Source organism: Mustela lutreola, chromosome 12 (assembly GCF_030435805.1).
Source record: "Mustela lutreola isolate mMusLut2 chromosome 12, mMusLut2.pri, whole genome shotgun sequence".
Classification (NCBI taxonomy): Eukaryota; Metazoa; Chordata; class Mammalia; order Carnivora; family Mustelidae; genus Mustela; species Mustela lutreola.
In genome coordinates, this window is record NC_081301.1 from 90,605,436 (window position 1) to 90,630,252 (window position 24,817).

General features: G+C 38.1%; 1 protein-coding gene across 5 annotated transcripts in view; it reads right to left on the reverse strand.

Annotated features, from left to right (window-relative positions):
- Positions 1 to 1,094: 1,094 nt before the first annotated feature.
- Positions 1,095 to 24,817, reverse strand: part of LOC131812259 (zinc-regulated GTPase metalloprotein activator 1A) — a 55,471-nt gene continuing 31,748 nt past the window's right edge. For all 5 annotated transcript variants that reach the window (XM_059141509.1, XM_059141510.1, XM_059141513.1 and 2 more), the window contains 8 exons: positions 23,729 to 23,815; positions 20,790 to 20,834; positions 14,821 to 14,877; positions 11,152 to 11,203; positions 5,464 to 5,532; positions 5,297 to 5,362; positions 1,762 to 1,891; positions 1,095 to 1,401 (listed from right to left, as the gene is read on the reverse strand). In XM_059141509.1, the coding sequence (XP_058997492.1) occupies positions 1,295 to 1,401; positions 1,762 to 1,891; positions 5,297 to 5,362; positions 5,464 to 5,532; positions 11,152 to 11,203; positions 14,821 to 14,877; positions 20,790 to 20,834; positions 23,729 to 23,815 (613 nt within the window). In that variant the 3' untranslated portion in view covers positions 1,095 to 1,294. The remainder of the gene's footprint in view (positions 1,402 to 1,761; positions 1,892 to 5,296; positions 5,363 to 5,463; positions 5,533 to 11,151; positions 11,204 to 14,820; positions 14,878 to 20,789; positions 20,835 to 23,728; positions 23,816 to 24,817) is intronic.

Consider the following 24,817-nt stretch of genomic DNA (forward strand, 5'->3'; position numbering starts at 1 on the left):
TTGCTTATATTGAAAATTAAAGAAGTTCAAAGAAATCACGATGAATTTAATAGCAATAGTAAATTCTACTTAAAATTAAAAGCACTAGGGGCGCCTGGGTGGCTCAGTGGGTTAGGCTGCTGCCTTCAGCTCGGGTCATGGTCTCAGGGTCCTGGGATCTAGTCCCGAGTCAGGCTCTCTGCTCAGCAGGGGGCCTGCTTCCCTTCCTCTCTCTTTGTCTGCCTCTGCCTACTTGTGATCTCTGTAATAAATAAATAAAATCTTAAAAAAAAAATTAAAAGCTCTAAAATTGGAATCATCTAAATATATTATGAAGTAAATGGAAGTTCCATTACTCTACAGGAAAGCTTAGAATTGACTAAGAGATGGCTTTAATTTTTTGACTCAGATTTCTTCCACTCATAAGTCTCTAGCTGCAACAAGACTTCCATTTAATAAAAATGGTGATACTGTTTTTAAATAATTTTTGTTAATAACAATAAAATTGTATCTGTGCAGTCAGTGCAGTTCTAAGGGAAAAAGACAACATGAAAGTAAGTTTTATCATTAGGATTATAAATAACTTCCACGGGTAAAAAGTTCAACATATGAAAATTTCAAAGCCAATTCTGACAGGTACTTTTGTGAACCGTCTATTAAAAACAAACAAACAAACAAACAAACAAAACCTGGGTGGCTCAGTTGGTAGTGCCCAACTCTTTTTTTTTTTTTTTTTAAGATTTTATTTATTTGACAGACAGATCACAAGTAGGCAGAGGCAGGCAGAGAGAGGGGGAAGCAGGCTCCCTGCTGAGCAGAAAGCCCGATGTGGGGCTCGATCCCAGGACTCTGAGATCATGACCTGAGCTGAAGACAGAGGTTTAACCCACTGAGCCACCCAGACGACCCAGGTAGTGCCCAACTCTTGACTTTGGCTCCACTCATGATCTCAGCTCCGGTCATGATGTCAGGGTCCTAGGATCAAGCTTCATGTCGGGCTCCATGCTAAGCGGAGAGCCTGCTTACGATTCTCTCTCTCCCTCTCCTTCTGCCCCTCCCCCCACACATACCTCTCAGGCACTCGCTCTCAAAAAAACAAAACAAAAAACAAATACTTCAGAGAACATTGTATTTTATTGTATGTTTCAAGTATTTATTTACTACATTTTATGTGTTCCATAAAATAAACACTATTTTAAAGTACACTGGAATTCACGACAGAAGTAATGCAAAGAACAGATGCTTGAAATACACCCAGTAGGAAACTTACTCCCGATTGGTCACCCAGTCCCTCTGGTAAGAAATGCTTTTACTGTTATGGACAAACTTGATCTTCTTTGAAACGTGTTGTCCACCGTTTTTCTGTTTCCATCACAGTAGCTATAAATAGTTGTCTGAGGATCTCCTTATCTAAATTCCTGCCTGCAAACAGAATAAAGTATGATGTAATTATATGATACTTATTAAAATGAGTTTGCCTACCAATTCTAAATCATTAACTTGATAATCTTCAGAAATTTACAAAAACTAAGTAATCAGTGATCCCCTCTGTTAACTACCTATTTCTATTTCCCTCAAAATCAAATTGGCATTTTAATTACTTTTCTACATGTGAAGGGGAATAGAATGCCTAACAAGTTCTGAATGTTATCACGTCATGAAGACAAATACATTAACCACAAGCTTAGGCTGACAAAAAGTATTGAGATTCGTTAATACTGGTTAAGTAGCATTATTTTATCACTTTCAAATATATATTTTAGAAATTTAACTGTCACTTACCGATGAAAACCAGTCGATTTGTTCTCTCGGTGTCATCATTCCAGCTCAGTGGTGTCTCCTCCAGATCGTAGAGTTCGTGGACACCCTGGACAATCACCTGTTTTGGTTTGTCTTTGATCGACACCAACCCCTGCTCAGATGAGATGGTTCAATCAGCCGCAGTTCGAATTTAAAGCAGAAGCTGTGCATCAATCTTAATGAATTGTTCTTATTTCATTTTAAATACACACCCATGAAGAAGATGCTGTTAAAAATTACTTAAATCCAGTTATCTGTACATTCTAGAAATAGCTTTCTAAAGCCTCCAATTTTTTAAAAAGATTTTATTTATTTGACAGAGAAAGACACAGTGAGAGAGGGAGAGAGAGGAGTGGGAGAGGGAGGAGCAGGCTTCCCGCTGAGTAGGGAGCCTGATGTGGGGCTTGATCCTAGGACCCTGAGATCACGATCTGAGCAAAGGCAGAGGCTTAATGACTGAGCCACCCAGGTGCCCCATAGCCTCCAATTTTTTAAAAAAAAGTTTATGTGCACAATGTTTTGTAAAATAATCCCTCGAACAATAAAATTAATATATGTACTGGGATGTGCTTTCAGTGTTATGACAACCCCAAATTTAAACAACCAAAAGACAAAACATGCATCAAATTCTACTGATGTTTCTACTTCAAGGATTTTACACCTGTTCCATAGTTTTAGTGGGAAAATATGAGGAGCTAAAGGACTTGGGTGCTAATTCTGACGGGGCTACAATGAATGGTGCAGGGAATGATGGACTAAAGGAAAGGAAACACTGTCTGGATTAAGTTCGTTTTTTATTGACTTATAGAAATGATAAACTGGTCCCTCTGGGCATGAAATAATTTCTCTGAAATAATGTTTGTTAAACTTATTATAAAGTTAATACATGTATTGCAGAACAGTAAGAAACACACCACTCATCGTCACTCTTGCCATAAAAGCTTTGTGTTTTTTTGGTGTATTTGTGTATTTTAGGTGTATGTTCTTCCTGTTTTCCTTTGACTATTTCTGTTTTCTGCTTTTTATTTTCTAGTTTTACTAATAAAATTGACATACAGAATTTTATTAGTTTAAGGTATATAATATGATTTGATTTCTGCTTTTTAAATTTAATTTTAATACATATAAACTCCTTGGAAATAATTATCTAAACATCAATTTTCTGTTACTTGTTTAAAGACTTTGAAGTGCTAGCTGCTGAGTGAAGATTTCATTTTATCTTAAAGATTTTATTTATTTATTTAACAGAGAGAGAGCACAAGCTCGGTGGGAAGGGGCAGGTGGTGAGGATGGCAGGCAGAGGGCAAGGGAGAAGCAGGCTCCCGGCTGAGCAGAGAGTGGGGCTCCATTCCAGCACCCTGAGATCTCCTGGGATCATGACCTGAGCCAAAGGCAGACACATAACTGACTGAGCCACCCAGGTGCCTCCCTGAGGGAACATTTTAAACATGTTCATCATTATCAAACTAACATTTTTTTTTTTTTTTTTAAAGATTTTATTTATTTATTTGACAGAGAGAAATCACAAGTAGATGGAGAGGCAGGCAGAGAGAGAGAGAAGCAGGCTCCCCGCCGAGCAGAAAGCCCGATGCGGGGCTTGATCCCAGGACCCTGAGATCATGACCTGAGCCGAAGGCAGCGGCTCAACCCACTGAACCACCCAGGCGCCCCTCAAACTAACATTTTTGTAGCCAGAAAAGGAGGACATTTGTGAAGGTGAAGGCTGTGTTGCCCCAGTTCTCACAGTGTTGTTGTGATGAGACGAAGGGGAAGGGAAGAACCAAAAGGACAAACAACTGCAAAAAAACTGTTACACACCTAAGGACAAAATCCACGCTGGGATGGCACAGGAAGAGCCACTGAACCTTGTGTGCAGGTGTTGGGGGCAGCACTAGTATACGTGCCCCAAGAGCTGCTTTGTAGTCCCCACCCCCCCTTCAGAAGCAGGGGATAAAAGCAGTTACAGAATGAAACACAATCTGCCAGGTGGGACTGTGGAATGCAGACGGTGCTGCGGTCAGGACAGCAGTGGCAGGACCATGCTCAGCTCCTCCGCGTGGAAATGATTTGCGAACAGTCAGACGTGGTGCTCTGAAGCCGATCCCAGGTAGAGGCAGCACAGGGAGTAAAGAAATCTAAACCCAAATGGTTTCTTGATTGTCTCTACCTTTGTCATTCTAGTGACCCCAGGAAGTCAGCAGCTAAGCTCACAGGAAAATTTAGTTACTAACAGTGATAATAACCAATAGTAATAATAAAATGTTTATGCACAATTCTGGAAACAGAGCAGCAGACAAATGACTGCTGATTGGGTAAGCACACAACTAGAAGCACTGCTCCCTAGGAAAAACGTTCCATGACATAAATACCGAAATGCCAAATAACATGAATGGGTTTCCAAATACAGAGGAAGAATTCTTCTCTGATGTTCTGTATCTCTGTTTATGACAACCATTCAGGGTCTGCTAAATGCACCAAGCAACACAGGTTCAGCTGCAGCAAGATCTCTCTCTTTTTTTAAAAAGATTTTATTTATTCATTGGACAGAGGGAGAGAGCACAAGCAGGAGGGCAGCAGGCAGAGGCAGAGGGACAAGTGGGTGCCCCGCTGACTGGGAGCCCTATGCGGGGCTCCATCCCAGGACCCTGGGATCATGACCTAAGCCGAAGGCAAACGCCTAACCGACAGCCACCCAGGTGCCCTTGCAGCAAGATTTCTAATGTGCTTTCTCTGTTAATGAAGCTCACCTGGAAAATCAAACACAAAAAGGTGTTCGGAGGCACCTGGGTGGCTCAATCGGTTAAGTGTCCGACTCTTTTTTTTTTTTTTTTTTTTTAATAGATTTTATTTATTTACTTGACAGAGAGAGAGAGAGAGAGATCAAAAGCAGGCAGGCAGAGAGAGGGGCAAGCAGGCTCCCTGCTGAGCAGAGAGCCTGATGTGGGACTCAATCCCAGGACCCTGAGATTATGACCTGAGCCGAAGGCAGAGGCTTAACCCTCTGAGCCATCCAGGTGCCCCTAAGTGTCTGACTCTTAATTTCAGCTTAGGTCACAAGCTCGGGGTTATGAGATTGTAGCGGGCACAGAGCCTGCTTAAGGTTCTATGTCTCCTTCTCCCTCAACCCCACCATTCCGTTAAAAAAAAAAGGACATTCATTCAGTTTTCCCTAATCAACCAAACCACGTGCCGAGGAAAGGAGAGTTCCAGTGAGTCAAGCTCATCAGCCAGGTAACTGCTCGGAACACTTGGGAGGAGAGAAAGAGGGGTGATGCTTCAAGGCGCCTGAGTTGTTTTAGCTGCAACACTAAATGAAGCTATGCAAATAAATTACGTTTTACGCAGTGATTTCCAAAGCTTCTGTTCAGCAATGGAAATGAGAAAAAAAGGAAATAAGTAAAGATTATTTGTACTAAGACCAGTGCTGGTGTTTAAAACCAACTACAGTTTTATGTAACAGTCGAGAGAGGAAAAGGCCTTTGCCCCGAAGTACAAAAGTGTAGAACGGACTCCGCACCTTTAGCCGTATGACCTCCATGCAGTCATCATCCTTGTTCCTCACGTTCTTCTCCCACAGAAGATTCTGTATCAAGTGACATATTTAATAAGATCAACCACTGCTGCCAGCAACAACCATGTAACACAACACGTGGTAAATCATTATCAATTAAATACTGCGTTCACCTGAATAAATACATTCAGACTTTCTTCCTTTGCATTTCCTCGTACTTCAAATGTCACGGTAATAATGCTCTATAAATCAAGACAGATAACCAATCATGATTTTCTTTATAGTAATATTGGTGTACTTTTTAGAACATCAGTATTATTTTATAGTGATGTCGGAATATTTGAAGACAAAAAGGAACACGTTCATGAACATGCATGCTGCCTGACAAGTACAGGGGTCTATGGTTTTCACTATCTTGCTGAGTTCTGGTAGCAGCAATTCCATTTTCTGTACTCTGCAGGGGTGATCAGTGGGTTAGTATTTCAGAAAAGGACACTCATAGTTTCATTCATTCTGTCCAGGACGCGCAGCGCTGAGCGGGAAGGTAACGTGCCAGGGCACCGACTATGTACTGAGCCAGCTGCTCCTGCCTGGGCCACTTCATTACGTGTTTTCATTTACTTGGGGAACAACAATCCTGTGGAATAGAGAGAATTATTTCCCTTTTATAAATTGAAAAAAATAACGCTCAGAAAAAATAAACTACTCAGAGCCAGGAGTAAAACTCAAATGCAAAAGTGTAATTCTGTTCTCTGGGAAAAATGTAAAAGAAAATTCAGTTTATCTCTGACCAAGTATGTGCCAAAGGAGAAGAGTATGTGGAGATGAGAATGATGGCACAATGTCATTTTTGGTTTGAGAAGGCTGGCATCATTTAGAATGTTAACTCTCATATTTATTTTTCCTCCTGCTCTAGATAAAATCTCTCACTCTCACTATCCACTCTAAGGAACCAGAAGCTCAAGATCACCTGTAGCTGGTCACATAACTAAAATCCAAAGCTCCATTTGTTCCTGTAACCAAAATTTCAACTTAGAGATGAAAATACACAAGGGCTAAGCATAAGATGATGAAAACACAAACCCCACCTTGGATAATTAGAATATGCTCAAGCCAAGCTTTAAAACAGTAAGAAAAAACATAGTAAAGCACGGCCTTGCATCATTTCCTACAACTGCACATATTAAGAGCAATTTTATTCACCAACAGAAAAGCACACAGGCTTAGAGCAGAAAATATGGAAAGACCCAATTGCTTTTTATCCAAACATGGAGGACTGCTAAAGGTAAGTACTAAAGATCAATCTAAGGACAAAATAAACTGATTAAATTTAGTCTCCATTGTTGCTGGTAATAGGAAAAGCAAAAAGCACTTTCTTGCTAAATGTGAGACACGAAAGTCAACTAAAATGAAACTAGAAATGTCAGATTTTTAGAAGTACTTGTTCTGTCACAACTGCCAAGAGATGAAACAATATAACACCAACAAACTAAATGAACAAAGAAAACATAGTATAATAGCACAGTATAAAAATGTGGGATGTAAATGAACCATTATTCACCTTTAAAGAAAAGGAAATGCTGCCACATGCCCCAACAGGGATGAGCCTTGAGGACAACAGGCTAAGTGAAATAAGCCAAAGAGGGACAAATACTACGTGATTCCACTTATCCGAGGTCTCTAAGTGGTCAAACTTACAGAAGTAGAAGACAGAATGGCAGCTGCCTGGCTGGGAGGTGAGGGAAATGGGGGACTGCGGTTCAGTGAATATAGTTTCAGTCATGCAAGATGGAAAAGGGCTAGAGATCTGCTCTACAACAGTACACAGACAGTATTAGCTAGTGATACTGCGCTATATACTTAAAAACACTGTCAAGAGGGTAGATCACATGGGTTTATCATAATTTTTTAAAAATAGTTATTTTTAAGTCTAAATAAACACACCATGCTTTTAAACTATTTGTTTTGTAAGTTTAATAGTATCCTGCACTTAAAGTTTTCTTTTCCCCTTAAAGCAATCACTGCAATACCTAAAAATCCATACCAAAATGCATAGAAAACCATATAACATTTCAAAATACATAGCAAAAAGGTTGCTAAATGAAACATAATTTGTCATTTTCAAAAGACAGTAGCAATTCAACCTTCAAAATTGCTTAAAATGAATTTTATTCAAGTTGGATAACTTGGCTTTTAATATTGGAAAGGTCCCAATATGGAACTCAATACTGCTTTATTCTAGCTAAAAGAATTTTTACTGGGAATGACTATTGTTTCTGGCAGGTTAGCAATATGAGGATTTTTCTAAGGGGTACAATAAACTCCAGTATGAGATAAAAAGGGTTTTAAAAATTACAACAATGCATCAGGGGGCTCAAGGAATGAGATACACATTTTAGAACTAGAGGTTTTTCTGTACTCAATAAACTCTCCTTACAGTAGACAAGTTTTTTTTTTTTTTAAGATTTTATTTATTAATTTGACAGAGATAGGAGTCACGGCCAGAGAGGGAACACAAGCAGGGGCAATAGGAGAGGTAGAAGCAGACTCTCTACTGAGCAGGGAGCCTGATGTGGGACTCGATCCCAAGACCCTGTGATCATGACCTGAGCCAAAGGCAGATGCTTAACAACTGAGATACCTGGGCATCCTGCAGTAGACAAATCTTAAAGATTAAATCATCCAATTCCCACTGCAGAGGATGAGAGTCACAACTCATAATTCCTAATTTAATAAACTATGCACAGACTGCCATTTGGGTTTTCTCACCTTCTCACCCTCCAACCCTGGGCCCTCTTTATAGGGAGGGAACAAGGAATCCATGAAAGATAGCTGCATTACAGATGATTCAGGGATAAAACTTTAATAACATAACTACAATGTACCAAGTATTACCTAGTTCAGACTTTTCTCCCAGTTTTTGTTTTGAATCTAAAATTAACTCTTCTTTTCCCAGACACAGAAAGAAGCAGAAAACCAAAGCAATTATTCAGAAAACAAAAGTAAAATAAGGTACTGCCGCTAGAATAAAATGTAGGAATAACTCCAAAATTTTAGTTTTCTGGTCTATTTTTTCTTCCACCTCGCAGGTTATTTCCCTTGGTGTCCCAATCTTTGGCAAACAGTATCTAATATGCAATAACTTCTGCATGTTTTCATCTGGGAAACTGAGCCCATTAAAACATGCTCAAACCAAACATGAAGCTCTTCCTGAGTCATCTCTATGGGATATCCTGCCACCAAGTATGAAGCTGAACGTCTGGCATACATCCTTCTCCAAATCAATGTGCCTTCCAGGTTTCTCTAAGCCTAAGTCCCTCCAGTCAATCAGGCCTGTTTCCCATCACTTTCCCCATCTTACTGTCCCCACATCAGTCAGTGAGGCTACTCCGGCAAATCTACTACCTGGGAATCAGGCCTCCATTTAACCCATTTCCATTTCCCCCACCACCCACACAGTCTAGGCCCTTGTCACATGGTATGTTCCTGCTTGGTCTCCTGCCATCAGCTCCAGCCCAGTGTGAGTTCTGCTTGCCCCCACACATGGAAGCCCAACACCTTAGCTCAGGATTAAAATACCAAGCATCCCACCAACACTTCATGCTACAGTCCTCCTCTTCTAGAGTATTCTCACTTTCCTACTTTTAAACACCTGGATTGCTCTTTCCCTTACTTCTTCCAGTCAAACAAAAACCTAGTTTAAGGCTACATTCTGATGTCATACTCAGAACAGCAGCTGCTGCATCTTTGCAAAGAATGTTGCTAATTGGAAAGAGATGCCAAGGAACTCTCTTAACGATTTTGGAAATCTTCTGTATCTGGATCTAAGAGAGGATTACAGAGATATGTGTCCATGTGTGCAGATGGACTGATACACAAGCACAAATATATGTAAAGACACATGGACTTCTATGCTAAAAACCTGTATGCTTTACTGTACATTAAAAAAAAAAAAAGTATCTTTTATGAAGCCTCAGATCCACTAAACCATAGGAGACCACCATTCCCCTGAATCCCAGAGCCTTTGTATGCAGTAGTACATTCTGCCCTTTTTTATATGCCTAAAGCAGGGACGTGCCTCAGAATCTCCTGTAGAGCCTTAAAAAAAAAAAAAAAAAAGATATACCCTATTTACTGATGAAATAATGACACACTGTCTGGGATTGGATTTAATACACTCCAGCAAAGGTAACAGGCACTTGCAGTTTTATTATACCATCCTACTTTTATGTATTTTTGAAATTTTCTGTTTAAAAAATACTCCAGCAAAAGAAATACTGGGAAGACAGAGGCAATAAAATCAGCAAAATGTTTACAACCTTTGCAACTGAGTTCCTATTGCTATTCTCTGTACTTTTGTGTGTCTTCAGAAATTTCAATAAAATGTTAAAAATGTACATACACATTAATTTGCACACACCCAAACCCCACTCCCAGAGATACGAGGTGGGGGACTACTGAACACTCAATATTTTTTAAGAAGTTCCACAGGTAACTCTGATGTTTCCCATTTGAGAAACAGCTTTTCATTTTCGTAACAAATATTCACTGAGCAGCCACATACCCTGTGCAGAGCACTGAGGACTCCACACTTAAGGAGCATACAGACTACTACAAGGAAAAAGCATTTCAACCCAAACTGCAGGGCATTATAGATGCCATGAGAGGGATATACGCAAGATACCGTACGTAGAGATATTGGCCATTATAAAGGTTCTTGGAAGAGACTACTACATTCTTCATCTTTTACATGACTCCTAGGATGATGTCCCTCACTTAGAAAGTAAGAACATGATTCCGGTTCATCATTATGACTGAGTATTGTAAACAGTTGGGTTTTTCAAAAAATTCTACTGCCAGAGAACTGTATTTCTCTCACTCACTCATTTTATTTTATTTTATTTTATTTTTAAAGATTTTATTTATTTATTTGACAGAGAGATAGCATAAGCAGGCAGAGTGGCAGGCAGAGAGTGAGGGAGAAGCAGACTCCCTGCTGAGCAGGGAGCCTGATGTGGGGCTCGATCCCAGGACCCTGGGATCATGACCTGAGCCGAAGGCAGCCACTTAACCGACTGAGCCACCCAGGTGCCCTTTACTCACTCATTTTAAAGACATGCAAAGATGAATATTTTATTAAGCTTCCCAGAGGAAAAGTGCCAGGAACACAGTAATATGGATCCCCATAAATATGAGGCAAAATGAAGATAGACAAACAAGTAGCCCCATCACAACCAGTAATGCTTCAAAGAGTGAGTGCCGGTTTCTAGACAGAGGAGGGAAGACGGTATACGGCTCACTCACATGCCCCCTTTGTGTTTCAGTGGAACAAAGAAATTACCAGAAAGAGCTTTAGAACACCTAAATTTTAATTTAAGGTACCTAAATATTAAGAGCTTTAGACCACCTAAATGAAGGACAACTTAGGGAGTTCAAATTTACAGTGCTATCTCCAGGTGAAACTCCCAGTCAATTTTCATTTAAATAAGCCATAGGTTTTTACCAGACTTCCCATTAATCTGTTGGTTCAACATAGCTAAAATAGGCTGCTTATAGAACCCCAGGCTGCTTTTAAGGAGTGATTCCCATAAGAAGAACTGATCAAAATACGCTGAGTGACCTGTTGAATAGAGAAGCTAGAAAGCATGACTTCTTGAGATTCTAAATAACTCTGGTTTAATGAATTCCTAATATGTATTAAGAAGCTAGATGAGATTACCTCAAAAGCATCCAAATTCTGAAAATTATCAACAAACTTCAAAAATACTTTTTTTTAAAGCAAGACTCAAATAAAACAGTCCTAACAGAAACAATTTATTTTTTTTTTAATGCTTAAAAAATTTTTTTAAAGAGAGTTTTACCTGATCAAGGTGAGGCTGTGTTGTTGGCACATGCTGAAGTTTTTTCTGCAAACTAAAAAAAACTGATTATAAATTAAAAGATTAATATACTTTCAATTTAACCTTATATGTTACTTAGAGATGCAGAGCTAAGAAGGGAGTTTCTACAATTCACTCTATTACATGGTTCCAGTTTTACATACTATTTACACATTCTAATAGAGAAAAGCTAGCAAAATGTTTAAAGATTTTTTTCTAACTAGAAACATCCAGTTACAAAATAAATAAGTCAAAGATGAAAAGTACAGCACAGAGAATGTAGTCACTAATACTGTAGTAACATTGTACAGTAATTCATGGTGACCACACTTATCAAGGCGAGCACTGAGTTAAGAAAAAGAATTCTCAACTCAATATGCTATACACCTGAAAATAATAAAACACTGTATGTTACACTTCAATAAAAAAAAATGTACACACATTCACATGCATACATATACACACAATATAGAAAAAAATTAATCTTTAGTGACACTACTCTGTGTGGTTAAATATATCAGCAGATTTCTTTTTAATTCCAACAGATCTATTACCAGCCTAGAAAAAGACACAGGAGCATTTTACTCCTGCTCCAAATTTCAACTCATCTTAGGCTTCCTAATGTCAAAACAAGGCTAGTACCTAAACAAAGTCAGAACGGTCTATTTTTTTCCTTTATCAGTGTTTTCCCTTAAACCTATCTACTTATTAAGAAATAAGTAACATCCATAAATATACGCCTTCTATATAGTTACTTGCCAATGACTGAGAGAGTAACTATATAGTTACTTGCCAATGACAGAATCTTAAAAATGTATGGTTCTCATATGAAAAAGAGTAAGAAGATCAATATGGCACAACCAGTGACAACCTTAACAACTGTAGCATATACTTGGACACTGATGGGGGTAGGCTGGGAGGAGGAAAAAGACTTAAAACCTTGCAAATGTTTTGCTTTGCACAACAGTGAGGGGTAAATTAGTAACAGGGAGTTTAGAAAAGAGAAAAGTATTGTAGGAACTGCTGGAGGGAAATGAGCCTCAAGGGAGGGGGTCCTGGTAGAGAAAGTGTCGAATTAAATCCTTCCCAGCTGGTTGCTCAGGAAAGGGTTCTCCATTGTGGCAACTGAGCACAATGAAAGTTATGCACAGGCTTAAGTCACAGAATGGGCTCACATTAAATAGTTAATTCTTTAAGTGTCACTAATGCATTATCACTGTTCTTAAGCAAGTGTGGAGTGAGATTACCTTAGAAAATGTTTGAAAAATCACACATTCTTTCCTTAGGTTCAATATTTAATGTTGTTCAAAATAACTGCCAACAACTTCCACAAGGAAGGAAAAGGTTTTCCTCAACCCTCTAAGGTGTCCGGCTGGGTGTGAAAATTAGATTGACAAACAGAGATTAGCAGGAGAAAATGGTACAAATTTATTACAGAGAAAGAAAGAAAGAGTGTGCAGCAGGGAAGGGGAAGAGGGAGAGGGAGAAAGAATCCCAAGCAAATTCTCTACAAAGCGCAGAGCCTAACACAGGGCTTGATCTCAGGACCCTGAGATCATGACCTGAGCAGAAACCAAGAGTTAGATGCTTATGCAACTAAGCCAGTCAGACACCCCATTAATGTAAGTTTTATGTAACGCAGAAGCCTTCATAAAGAAATGAAGAACCAAAAAAATGGTTAAACCTGAGCATTTTTATGCTGTTTGATGAAGAGTGGAAGGTTGTGGAAAGATAAAATGGGACAAAGTACAAAGCAAGTGCAGTAACTGGGTGATACTCAGGCCGGTTTCTTCAGATTCCTCTGTGTGCGCCTTAGTCTGCAGAGAAAGGATGCTCCCTTCCTCTGGGCAGTGGGCGGGTACCTCTCACACAGGGCTTATATGACTCAACTACTTCGGAGGAAATGGGAGAAAATATTTCCAAATCACATATCTGATGAGTGGGTAACACCTAGAATACATAAAAAGCTCCTCCAGCTCAGCCATAAACAACAGCAACAAACCATGGGGTTAAAAAATGGACCAAGAATTTGAATAGACATCTCTCCAAAGATCATCGACAAATGGCCACTAAGTACATGAGAAGATGGTCACGATCTCTAACCGTGAGGTAAATGCAGAGCACAACCACAGGGTGCTGCCACCTCACACCCATGAGCACGGCTACTACCAAAACCAACTGGAAATACCGAGTGTTGGCAAGTCCATGGCGAAAGCAAACCCTGTGCAGTGCTGGTGGAAGTTGAAATGGTGCAGCTGCTGTGGAAAACAGTATAATGTGCCTCAAAATATTACAAGGAAGTGAAAGCAGGAGTTGTGAAGAGACATTTGCACACCCATGTCATAGCAGCATTGTTCACAACAGCCAAGAAGTGGAATCAAGCCAAATGCCCATCACTGGATGACTGGATAAACACAATGTAACACAGGCATATGATGGGGTAGTATTTAGCATGAAAAGGAAAGAACTGTCACATGCTACAACATGGATGAACCTTGAGGACTAAGTGAATAAGCCAGTTACAGTAAGACAAATGCCATATATTTCCACTGGTATAAGGAATCTAAAGTAGTCAAATTATTATTATTTTTTTTAAAGATTTGTCTTATTTGAGAGAGAGAGAGAGAGAAAGAGAGCATGAGCACAAATGGTGGGGACAGGCAGAGGGAGAGGGAGAGGGAGAGGGAGAAGCAGACGCCCCACTGAGTGGGGAGCCAGATGCGGGATTTGATCCCAGAACACAGAGATCATGACCTGAGCTAAAGGCAGACGCTTAAGTGACTGAGCCACCCAGGTGCCCATAGAGTAGGCAAATTCTTAAGAACAGATAACAAAATGGTGGTTGCCAGACGCTGTGGGGAGGGGACCATGGCAAGCTGTCATTCAACAGAGTTTCAGTTCTGCAAGATGAGAAAGTCCTGTAAAATCTATTGCGCAACAATGTGAATATACTGAACTATACATTTATAAACGATTAAGATTATTTAAAATAAAAAAAAAAAGATACTGATGTCCAGGGAAGAAAGATATGTTCCTTTCCCTTATCAAAAGATTACCTCCAGGGGCACCTGGGTGGCTCAGTGGGTTAAGCCTCCGCCTTCTGCTCAGGTCATGATCCCAGGGTCCTGGGATTGAGCCCCAAATTGGGCTCTCTGCTCAACGGAGAGCCTGCTTCCTCCTCTCTCTCTGCCTGTCTCTCTGCCTACTTGTGATCTCTCTCTGTCAGATAAATAAATAAAATCTTTAAAAAAAAAAAAAAGATTCCCTAGGGAAAGAAACAGGAATGTGATCCATCACTTAAGAGAAAGGAGAAGTGTGTAGGAATATCTCAAGCTAAAATATTTTTTGTATTTCATCCATTTTTCTCATAGAAAGTATTACGCACAGTGGTTGGTGTAGAAATATTAAAAATGGATCCTTAAAGTTAACTACCTTTTATACTAAAATTTCTTTAGGAAAATGTACTGTGATTTCCAAACAACAAATTAATAACATTTTAAGAATCTAAACATTAGGAATGATCTTGTAAACCATGGAAATGATCAGAAACTTAAAACAAGTGCACATCTGTATAAATCATTCCTGTAACTTCTACAATCATGGAATAAAAAGTACATTACAAAAAAAGTGAACAAAATACAGAATACATACCTTATTCCAGAAAGACTGTCAAAGGCATGAAGATCTAATACATTAGAAAGATCAACTCTAAAAGGAAGAAATCCAGTGTAAACAGTGGGCAATTCTGTGAAATATGTTCAATTAATCAAGGAAAAAAAATCTCTATGAATCTTTTGCCAAAAATGTAGATGTTAAGTTTAATCAACATATCATACCATTTGGGAAACACATAAAAATGACAAGCAAAGAACAAAAAGCTTGTTGTAAATCTTTTAAATAATTTTCTTCATAAAATTCAAAAAATGGTGAATAGTATAAATTCAAGGCAGAAAATTACTTGATTATTGCTTCAATAAACTACATATATTTTTATTTATACCTTCAATTGTTTTTTAATTCTGGATATTTATGAGCTTGACTTCAAATACATTTTTACAGCCAAAAAAACAAAAACAAAAAACACATCAGTTATAGAACTAGAACCTTACAAAGCAGCAGTTTATTACTCAAAAGATGAAATGCAAGAAGAGAAGCAAAGAGACTAGCACAGTACAGTACCTTACCTTCAGAAGGTCTGGATTTCTTTTACTTCACTCCCCCCCACCCCCACCATGATATAACAGGTAATATTTTAAGAATATGAGGAGTCAAACAACTAAGGTATAAATGTTCACTCTAGGACACTAATCTACAGTCAAAGAATGTGGTTTATTTCCTTCAGATCAGGATTGCATTGACTGAAACATCCCAGTTAGTGCTATGTGAATAAACATTATTTCCATGGGAATTATTTAGAGGTAATTGTGGCTTATTAGGAAAGCAGTGATTGAAATAAAAAGAGAGTATCATATCAAAGAGCATTCATTTTGGTTGAAATACATAAAGACTAGTGAGTTCCAATTCTTACATGAGCTTGTAAAAGAGTAGAGGACAGTGATTTCTCTATAATCAAAGCTACGATGAAGGAAAGTTTCAAGAAAATCACAACAGTATGAATTTCAAAATCAGACTCCAGGAATTTGCCAAACATGTAAGTTCTTTTAAAAGGAAAACAAAACTTAGTCAAATTCAAGATTTTTAAAAACACGCCAATGTGTAAGCCAAACCACCTCTTCTAACTTAGGAGTGACCGGCTCTGGCTGTTTTGTTGATTCCCAACAGTCAGCCAAATATTCGTGCCTGTGGCAACAATACTGTTTGATTAGGAGTACTTATCCTGGCACAAGGCAGACAAATTCTTATCTTACGAAAAGAGTAAGACTCCAAAGTTCTATGTTAATAAACTATATCAACACTTCACATTCTGGACATCCTAGATGAAAAGAATCAGGAAAATCATCAAAGAAGTAAATATTCCATAAAGAAAATTTTAAAATAACAACTTAACATAAGAGATCAAACCCTTAATATTAAACATATTTCCATCTTCACCATGACAACAGAGTAAATATTTGTACTGATATGTGACAGATGAATGAACTTCTCCCTCAAGTTTATCATCTTTTTTTTAAAAAGATTTTATTTATTTATTTGACAGAGAGATCACAAGTAGGCAGAAAGGCAGGCAGAAAGAGAGGGGAAGCAGGCTCCCCGCTGAGCAAAGAGACCGACAAAGGGCTCGATCCCAGGATCCTGAGATCATGATCTGAGCCAAAGGCAGAGGCTTAACTTACTGAGCCACCCAGGTGCCCCACAAGTTTATCGTCTTTACCTTAGGAAATAGCTAGTTTTAAAACTACACCTGACAATCGTCTGAATATCAAATTTAGGCCAACTGTATGAATACCAGAAGTCAGTTTTGAAACACAAGCTTTTAAAATAAATAGTTTCACTCTGACAGTGTTCTTAAGAATCCACATCACACATTTAGAAATAATTCTGCTTGATACCCAGAATCTTTTGATATTTCCAAAACACACAGTATCAACACTAAATCTGCAGAGGTTAAAATCTATAGAGAATAGAGTCCTCATGGAGGCTGCCACAACCAAGCCACTGCCCTTGCTCCTGTGGCAGAGCTGGGGATGCTGGAGGTGCCAGGTACATGCCTCTCTTTTCTGTACATGTGGGGAGGGGACTGGAATAGGGCTAGGGGAGCTCTGGGGAGTCTCCTACCCAGACTGGGGCTCTCCGCTGCAGGAACCATTGGGGGTTGGAGGACGCTACAGCGGTGTTGAAAGGGAAGGGGAAAAAAAAATTCTACAGAGACTAAAGTAACACTAGCCTCTCACTACATCTCACCAAATTCTCAATGGAGAATTAAAGAGGAAAAGTTTAAGGTTCCAGATTAGAGTTAACATGGACCTGACCAAATCTAGTACCACCACGGAAAATAAATTCCTTCACTCATCCAATTAGAAAACTAATTTCAATGGCATAAAATATATTAAGTGTCCTCCTTTAAAAATAAGAACATCAAATATTTCAAAACAGTAATACAAAAAATAAAAAAATTAAAAGACTACCTCCATCAGTTTTTACATAGTGGGGAGCAGAGTTTAGCTGCTACCCCAGGGTTAGTGGCTGCTAGTTACTTTTCCAAAGTTCAGTAAGTCTCCTAAACAGGGGCCACCCGCCAATCCCAGATCTACGAACCATCAAATCCATCCAATAGTTAAGTTAACTCCTGAACTTCAGAACCAGATTTCTGAAGGCCTTCCCCAGTCGTACCTCAAACTCAGTATCTCCAAAACTCAACACCTTTTACCAAACCCCTGCTACCACTACCTCACCCGGAAATTGTTCCTCCTTCTGGTATTTCCTTCCATGGAGAACTGCACCATATTCATTCCTTCTCCCAGGACTCATACTGCTTTTAAAACCTTTCACTGACTCCTCGTTGCCCACAGAAAAAAAATCCAAAGTATATGTCATGGCAGTCAAGATCCTTTGTGGAAAGTTATCCTTTGAGGAAAGTTCTCCATCTCCTCAGTCACACCTCTTTTTCTCTCTGCCACACACCATGTACTCTAGCTGTTCTAAAATACTTACAGGTCCCTGGAGTACAAATCTTCCTATGCCTAAAAAGCCACTGCTACTCTTGCTCATCTGGAAAAATCCTATTCATTCTTTAAGAGGTCAGTAGTCACCTTCTCAGTCAAAATTTCCTGAATCTTCATCAAGAAGAGCTGAGCAGTTGTTCCTCTATATCCCTGTTCTTATGGGACCCAACACAAATAATACTCCTATTATATTAATAATAGTTAATACATTGGGTTTTGTTTGTTTAGTTCTGGCTCCCCCAAATGACTCATCACCTACCACAAAGGCAGAGTTTTTGCCTTATCCATTGCTTAAATCCTCAGCAAGCCAAGAAATGTCTGGCAGCTAATAGAATGCCCAACAGTTTGTTGAACCGACTAACTTATTACTGAACAACTGGATTTTGGTTTTCCTGTTCCATCCTCTGAAATCTCTAAGATTAAAAAGGAGTCAGGGAGAGATAAGAATGGCTCTTCTTCTGATCTCCCACCCCTACTTCTGAAGTCTATATGGCCTATTAGAACTTCCATTTGTCTCAAAGTCAACTTAAGTCTTACTATTAGTAAGACAATGCCACACCTGATTCTTATTCCTCAACTTAAATATTCAAGGTAAGCCTTTTCTACGTAAGTTTACAGCAGTCTTATTATTGTCAGTTTTACTACTATCAGCGTTTGTCAGCCACAAAATGCTTGAGGCATTAAAATTTAAAACAAAAAAACAAACACAGTAGGACAAAACCTCCATCCATTATTTCAACCATTTTGTTAAAAACCAGATCTTTCCTTTCTAAACTGGAAAGCTCAAATTGCTGTGCCTCAAGGAATTGGGGAAAATATTTAATGTAAGATTCGTGACCATTGTAAGAATTCTACCATGGAGGTCTGATCTTCACTGAAAAAGATCCTAATCCAACTTCAGTCCTCATGGCAAGGAAGTACTATTTCAGAAATTCCCTACATTCTCAGATAGAATGTCAAACACAAGACACTGAAGAAAGAAAAAAAAAGGAAAAAAGATTTTATTCACCCACTTGAAATGAAGTAACTATATTATATGTATTATATGATATATATATTATATATATAACTGCATGTTTACTGTTCTATAACATAACAGAACAACTATTAGAAATGTCATATAAACATCAAATTGTTTCATAATAATCTTTTCAAGATAAAACCTTTATGCAGGGCATAAAGGTCTAAAATGAAAACAAACAGAAAAAATATTAAGCAACGTAAATCCAGGGGCCTGTAAAAACTGAGATATTTGTTATCATGGAGGACAAGGAATGTTAGAGAGGAGAAGGGAGTTGGGGGAAATTGGAAGGGGAGGTGAATCATGAGAGACTATGGACTCTGAAAAACAATCTGAGGGTTTTGAAGTGGCGGGGTGGTGGGGGGAGGTTGGGGGAACCAGGTGGTGGGTATTATAGAGGGCATGGATTGCATGGAGCACTGGGTGTGGTGCAAAAATAATGAATACTGTTATGCTGAAAATAAATTAATTAATAAAAAAAAACCCTGAGATACTTGTGAATGTGAACCAAATAAATGCTACTACACTAGAACCACAGCTATTTATGGATATGGTTTTTAAAAAACTTTTTTCAGCTTTATGTGGTTGTCTGTGTGTCACTTTGTAATGAAGAGAAAATTTCAGGAAAAAGAAAATGGTAAAAATGCAATAGAAAGAAGACAGATAACTGAGGAATGGCTCTAGTACGGGTTAGATGATGAGAGATTTTCTACACTGGAATCTGAAATGCAGGGAGCACATTTGGTGTGTGCCTGGAGAAGACTTACACTAAGGGCATTCTTCTGCCACACCGCTGCTAACAGAGTGGCTTCCGAGAACGCATACCAAATTCATTCCCCGGCTCTTCACATGCACACAAGCAGCTGCCTCCGTCATGCCTAATGCTGAGGGTAGTCTGTCAGCACCTCTAATCTCTGCCATAGCAGACAAGCCTCTCAGCTAAGACCTCTGCTGCACTTCCAAGGAAAGAATCTTTGAATTAAGGACTGGGTTGGCGCTAGACTGCCAGCTGTGAGCCCCAGAGCTGCTGGCTGCATGCTGCTGGGCCTTATCAGCTGCTCAACCATTCCTGCTAAAAAATGAGCTTAATGACATAGCCCTGTAAGAAATTTTCTGAAATCATAATAGCATTCACTGGAAAACCGAATTCAATCCAAACAAATACATTTCACAGATGTTTCAAGACTGTATCTATTTTATAAACTAATGCACATCTGTATGAACAGAATAAAAAGACAGAAGAACCTATAGGAAACGGAAATAAAAATGTAAAAAAGAATGTGTTAGGAACTTAAAGATAAAGGTTCCATCTATTTTTACATGACAGATTATTTTTGCAGCTATACAAAAAACTAAGAAGTTTTAAAAAAATATTAGAATGCAATTTAAGTACCTCAAGCTGAGCTTCCTAGTTATTTATATATATATATATAATATATATTTATTTATTTGACAGAGAGAGATAGCCAGAGAGGGAACACAAGCAGAGGGAGTTTGAGAGGGAGAAGCAGGTTTCCCGCTGAGCAGGGAGCCCGATGTGGGGCTCGATCCCAGCACTCGTGATGATGACCTGAGCTGAAGACAGACACTTAACGACTGAGCCACCCAGGCGCCCCAGAGATTCTTAGTAATATAATATACTCTTACAGATTTCTATACTAGTTACTTTTATGAGTGGATGAAAAGTCCCATGTTTTTTTTCCTCATGAAACAAAAGCACAGTTACCCAGTCTTACCATGGCTCTTAGTCTTAGCTATAAGAAGCAAACATACTAATCAAATATCACAAACTAATTTATAAAGAACATTCAAAACATTTTGGGGCCCCATTTTTTAAAAAGGCACATGTATCTATTTTTTTTATCTTTCTTATAACAGAATCAAACTTATTTATCGATTAATATTAATTATTAATACTTAATAATTATTAACTAAAATTATTTACTGTCAATATTGGGAATGGATTTTTAAAGTACCTTGATCTTTGTGTTTCTAAAATTTTTCCCAGTCCGTTTATTGATCTGAAATAAACATAAAAATGGAGAAGGGTAAAAAGGTAAATGTTAAACTTTTTAAAGATCAAAAAGCATATTATTTTTAAAATAGAAAATAAGCATATACAAATACATCCAGAGGAAAAAAAAACAGAAAAACAAAACTTACATTTTTTTAAAGATTTTATTTACTTATTTAACAGACAGAGATCACAAGTAGGCAGAGAGGCAGGCAGCAGAGAGTCCGATGCGGGGCTTGATCCCAGGACCTGGGATCATGACCTGAGCTGAAGGCAGAGGCTTTAACCCACTGAGCCACCCAGGTGCCCCAAAACTTACATTTTTTTATAGCTTATCATTTTTTATCTAATCATAAATCAGGTATATTCCATTTCAGTATTAAAACATGACAGCATAACTGACAAATTAGGGGCTACTTTGTGAATTATAAAGAGACCTCCACTTTAGAAAAGATGATTCAGGGCGCCTGGGTGGCTCAGTGGGTTAAGCCTCTGCCTTCAGCTCAGGTCATGATCCCAGGGTCCTGGGATCGAGCCCAGCATGAGGCTCTCTGCTCAGCAGGGAGCCTGCTTCTCTCTCTCTGCCTGCCTCTCTGCCTATTTGTGATCTCTGTCTGACTTGTAATCTCTGTCTGTGAAATAAATAAAATCTTTAAAAAAAAAGAAAAAATGATTCATAAACATCCAGTAATTCTAATGTTCTCAAAATGAGAAGATAAATCAAGACTTATCTTTACTGAAACTCAATTATCCACAAGCACACATTGTGGAAATGGCTATACACAGGCTAGAAATAAAAACCTAGTTAGGTGGTTTTGACCCCAGCCTGTCCTCAGTTTTCACAGTAAGTCAGGCATTCAGGTTTTTCCACAGAATAACATCTTTGTTCTTTAACTAGAATCCATACCCAGTCTGCCCCATCCTTCCCTTTCTGATACTACTAAGATAAGGAAAGAGGACTTCTTCTGTATGGCACCAAAATACTTATTAAATTCTTTTCAACATACTATACACCTCATCTATTTCTCTTTAGACCAACAATTCCATTGCCTTTAGCATTACTTGCTTAATATATGTGCCTTTTTTCAAGCTTATTCTCATGGGTAAGGCTTCCCATCTACGATGATTCTAAGTCAAGTCTCTCTACCACTCCACATGGTTCTTAATCTTTTCTACTGAATATACTGTATAACCTGATGGCCACTTCCTCTCAGATATGTTCACTTTCAAGTCTGATGTAAAATGGAGGGTCAATACCCAAAGGGTTTATAATTTATCGAAGCACTGTGTCCAAATTCTTTCCTGATACTGCTGTACAGAGCAGGCCGGCAACGAGTGGCTACCAGTCAACAGTGCTAATGTTAGAGACCCTGAGCTTAAACAGTCAGCAGGCGGACAGAAAGCACTGTAGCAACAATCCTTCCTTTTGTGACAAAAATGTTTGCTACATGGATTTGTTTTCCTTTCCAGAAATCACAATGATGTAGAGGATTTTGAAAAGAGAAACAAAATTTAGGAGACCAGTGTCAAAAGGGGTAAAAGAACTAATCTCCATTCACTGCTTTCATCTTTCTAGACTTTTCAAAAATATCAACCATTTTTCTATTTCTTTTATACACTGTAGCTTGAAATTACTATGTAAACCAGGAAACAAAATCAACACTCTAACAATAACAGTAGCTAACAGAGCACTTGCTATTGTGTCAGGCACAGTGCTAAGTTTACCAACACTGTCATGAACGCTTTTACCGAACTTAATGAAGTAGTCATTATTTCCTATTTTAGAGAGGAGAATTTAAAAGAGCACACCAAGAAACAGACCAAGGAGTAAAACCCAACCACATTCCAAAGTCCATCATCTTAAACACTATGCAGCACTACCTGCCCTCCACATGCAGACAGTATTAGTTTTCTGTAGTAAAGACTCAAAGGATATTAACATTAAAATAAAACAAAATATGCAGAAAAATAGGAATTTCTTTCTTCTTTAATCATTAATCACTGCAGTCAATCTCCTCATGAGCCTTACCTTTACTGATTCAATTTATAACATACTATGTAACCTGGTACTGACAGAATCAAAATGCGATGTCAGCAGATTACATCCATTAAAGATGACTAATAATAAAAGCTATTGAATGTCTCTTTGTAGATGGCATTTCTTAATTTAGGTCTTAAAAGATAATTCAAAGTCTCTGAACTCTTATCTCGTTTGAAAAGTCCAAATGACTGTTGGGTCATTTAGCATAGATTTGACCACCATTCATATTGTCCTATGTTGACCAACCTTGGCCATGGACTCTGAAGACATTAAAGCAAGCTGGAAAACAGACACATTTAGTTGACAGTCAAGGAAGACAGGTCAGTGAGGGTTCAGGGAAAGGAGACCACCTTCAAGACAGATTTCACAGGGGCCCAAAGGAGAAAAGAAGATGCTGGGAGGACTCTACAGAATGGATAAAATTGTTTTTTTAAAAAAAAAGGGGGCAAAGAAAACAGAGACAACGAAGGAATTCAAGGACTGCAGAGTGAGAGTGAGAACATGTAAGAGTAAAGAAAGGAGATGGCAAGACACATCCTTGGGAAAGTAAGTCGTCCTTAGTTAAGCTGGAGAACTTCTTTACAGGGAAAGAGTCAAAGAGAGGACAGGAAAAAGAGGATGGAGTCAGAAAACCATGACTATCAGTCTATGAATTCTAACTATATTCTGTAAGAAATGGGGAATGATTTTATATATTACTATTTACATAAGAGTCAATTAGGCATCAACAATAAGTGATTCCAGAACGGTATTTGAAGCACGTCAACCTTAAACCTCAAGTTTCTATAGGGTAACATTGGAAAAATATTTTGTATGGTGCAGTTTGGATTTGTAGGTAGTTAACACATAAAACTTCATACCTAATAGCTGTTCTTAATTTGCTTAAATCCTCTTCTGAAACCAAGTCTGTTTTATTAATGATGACGATATCTGCCAAAGCAACTTGTCTATATTAGAAAACAAAGAACAGATGTCAAAAGAGAAATGTTAAGAAATTAAAAATAGAAACATCTTCAGATCAAATAGCATTAAGGACTATATAGTATTCTATATGGTAATTGTTTTAACTCCTACTTATCATTCTTCAAATAGTAGGAATAAATTCCATCTATCACTATATAAATTCAGTTTTCACATATAGTCATTCAAAAAATATTTACTAAGTGGTCTCACTTGCTACTCTGAAACTGAAAAGATAAACCCCAAAAGTTTACAATCAAAAATCATTTTCAACTCATATAATTTCTTTGTAATGAAATGCATATAATTCAGATATTCAGTATGGTAAAAATATGGACAGTCTACTGACTAAAATATTCCATGCTATCACATGGAATTTTCAGAGAAATAAAACAAATTAACACTAATACTAAACAATGTTTTTTAAAACTACAGAAGATACATCAGGATTGTAAACGAATATCTTCTTAATCATCACTAGAAATTTATCTGTGTACATGTATCTGTAAAACTGAAACAAAGACATTCAAGTTAAAGAATGCCATTCTGTCCCATTGATAGAATGCTAGATAACAAAATAGCTTACTATAAATAGAAGTTCTATTTTCTGTTAACAGGAGTAGCAGAGCTGAGGATTCTTTAAATTTTCCTCAATTCTTCAAGAAATTCTAATCCCTAGACTATTTATTCCTAATTCTAGTTTTATGCTACCTGAAGATAAAGCCATTTATTTCAAAGGAGATAGGCAAATTCTTAAAAATAAGTTAACTTTGATTTACTGAAAAAGCAAGTTTCAACAGTATGTACATTGCATCATAATCTCATTTCTGTTTAAGTCTTCTATGAATAAAGATTTAATGTGGACATCATCAAATATAAACAGTTACTATCTTTAAATTGCAGCCCTTCTATATTTAACTTTATTTATTGCTTTTTAAAGATGTATTTATTTGAGAGAGAGAAAAGAAGTGGGAGGAAGGGGCAGAGAG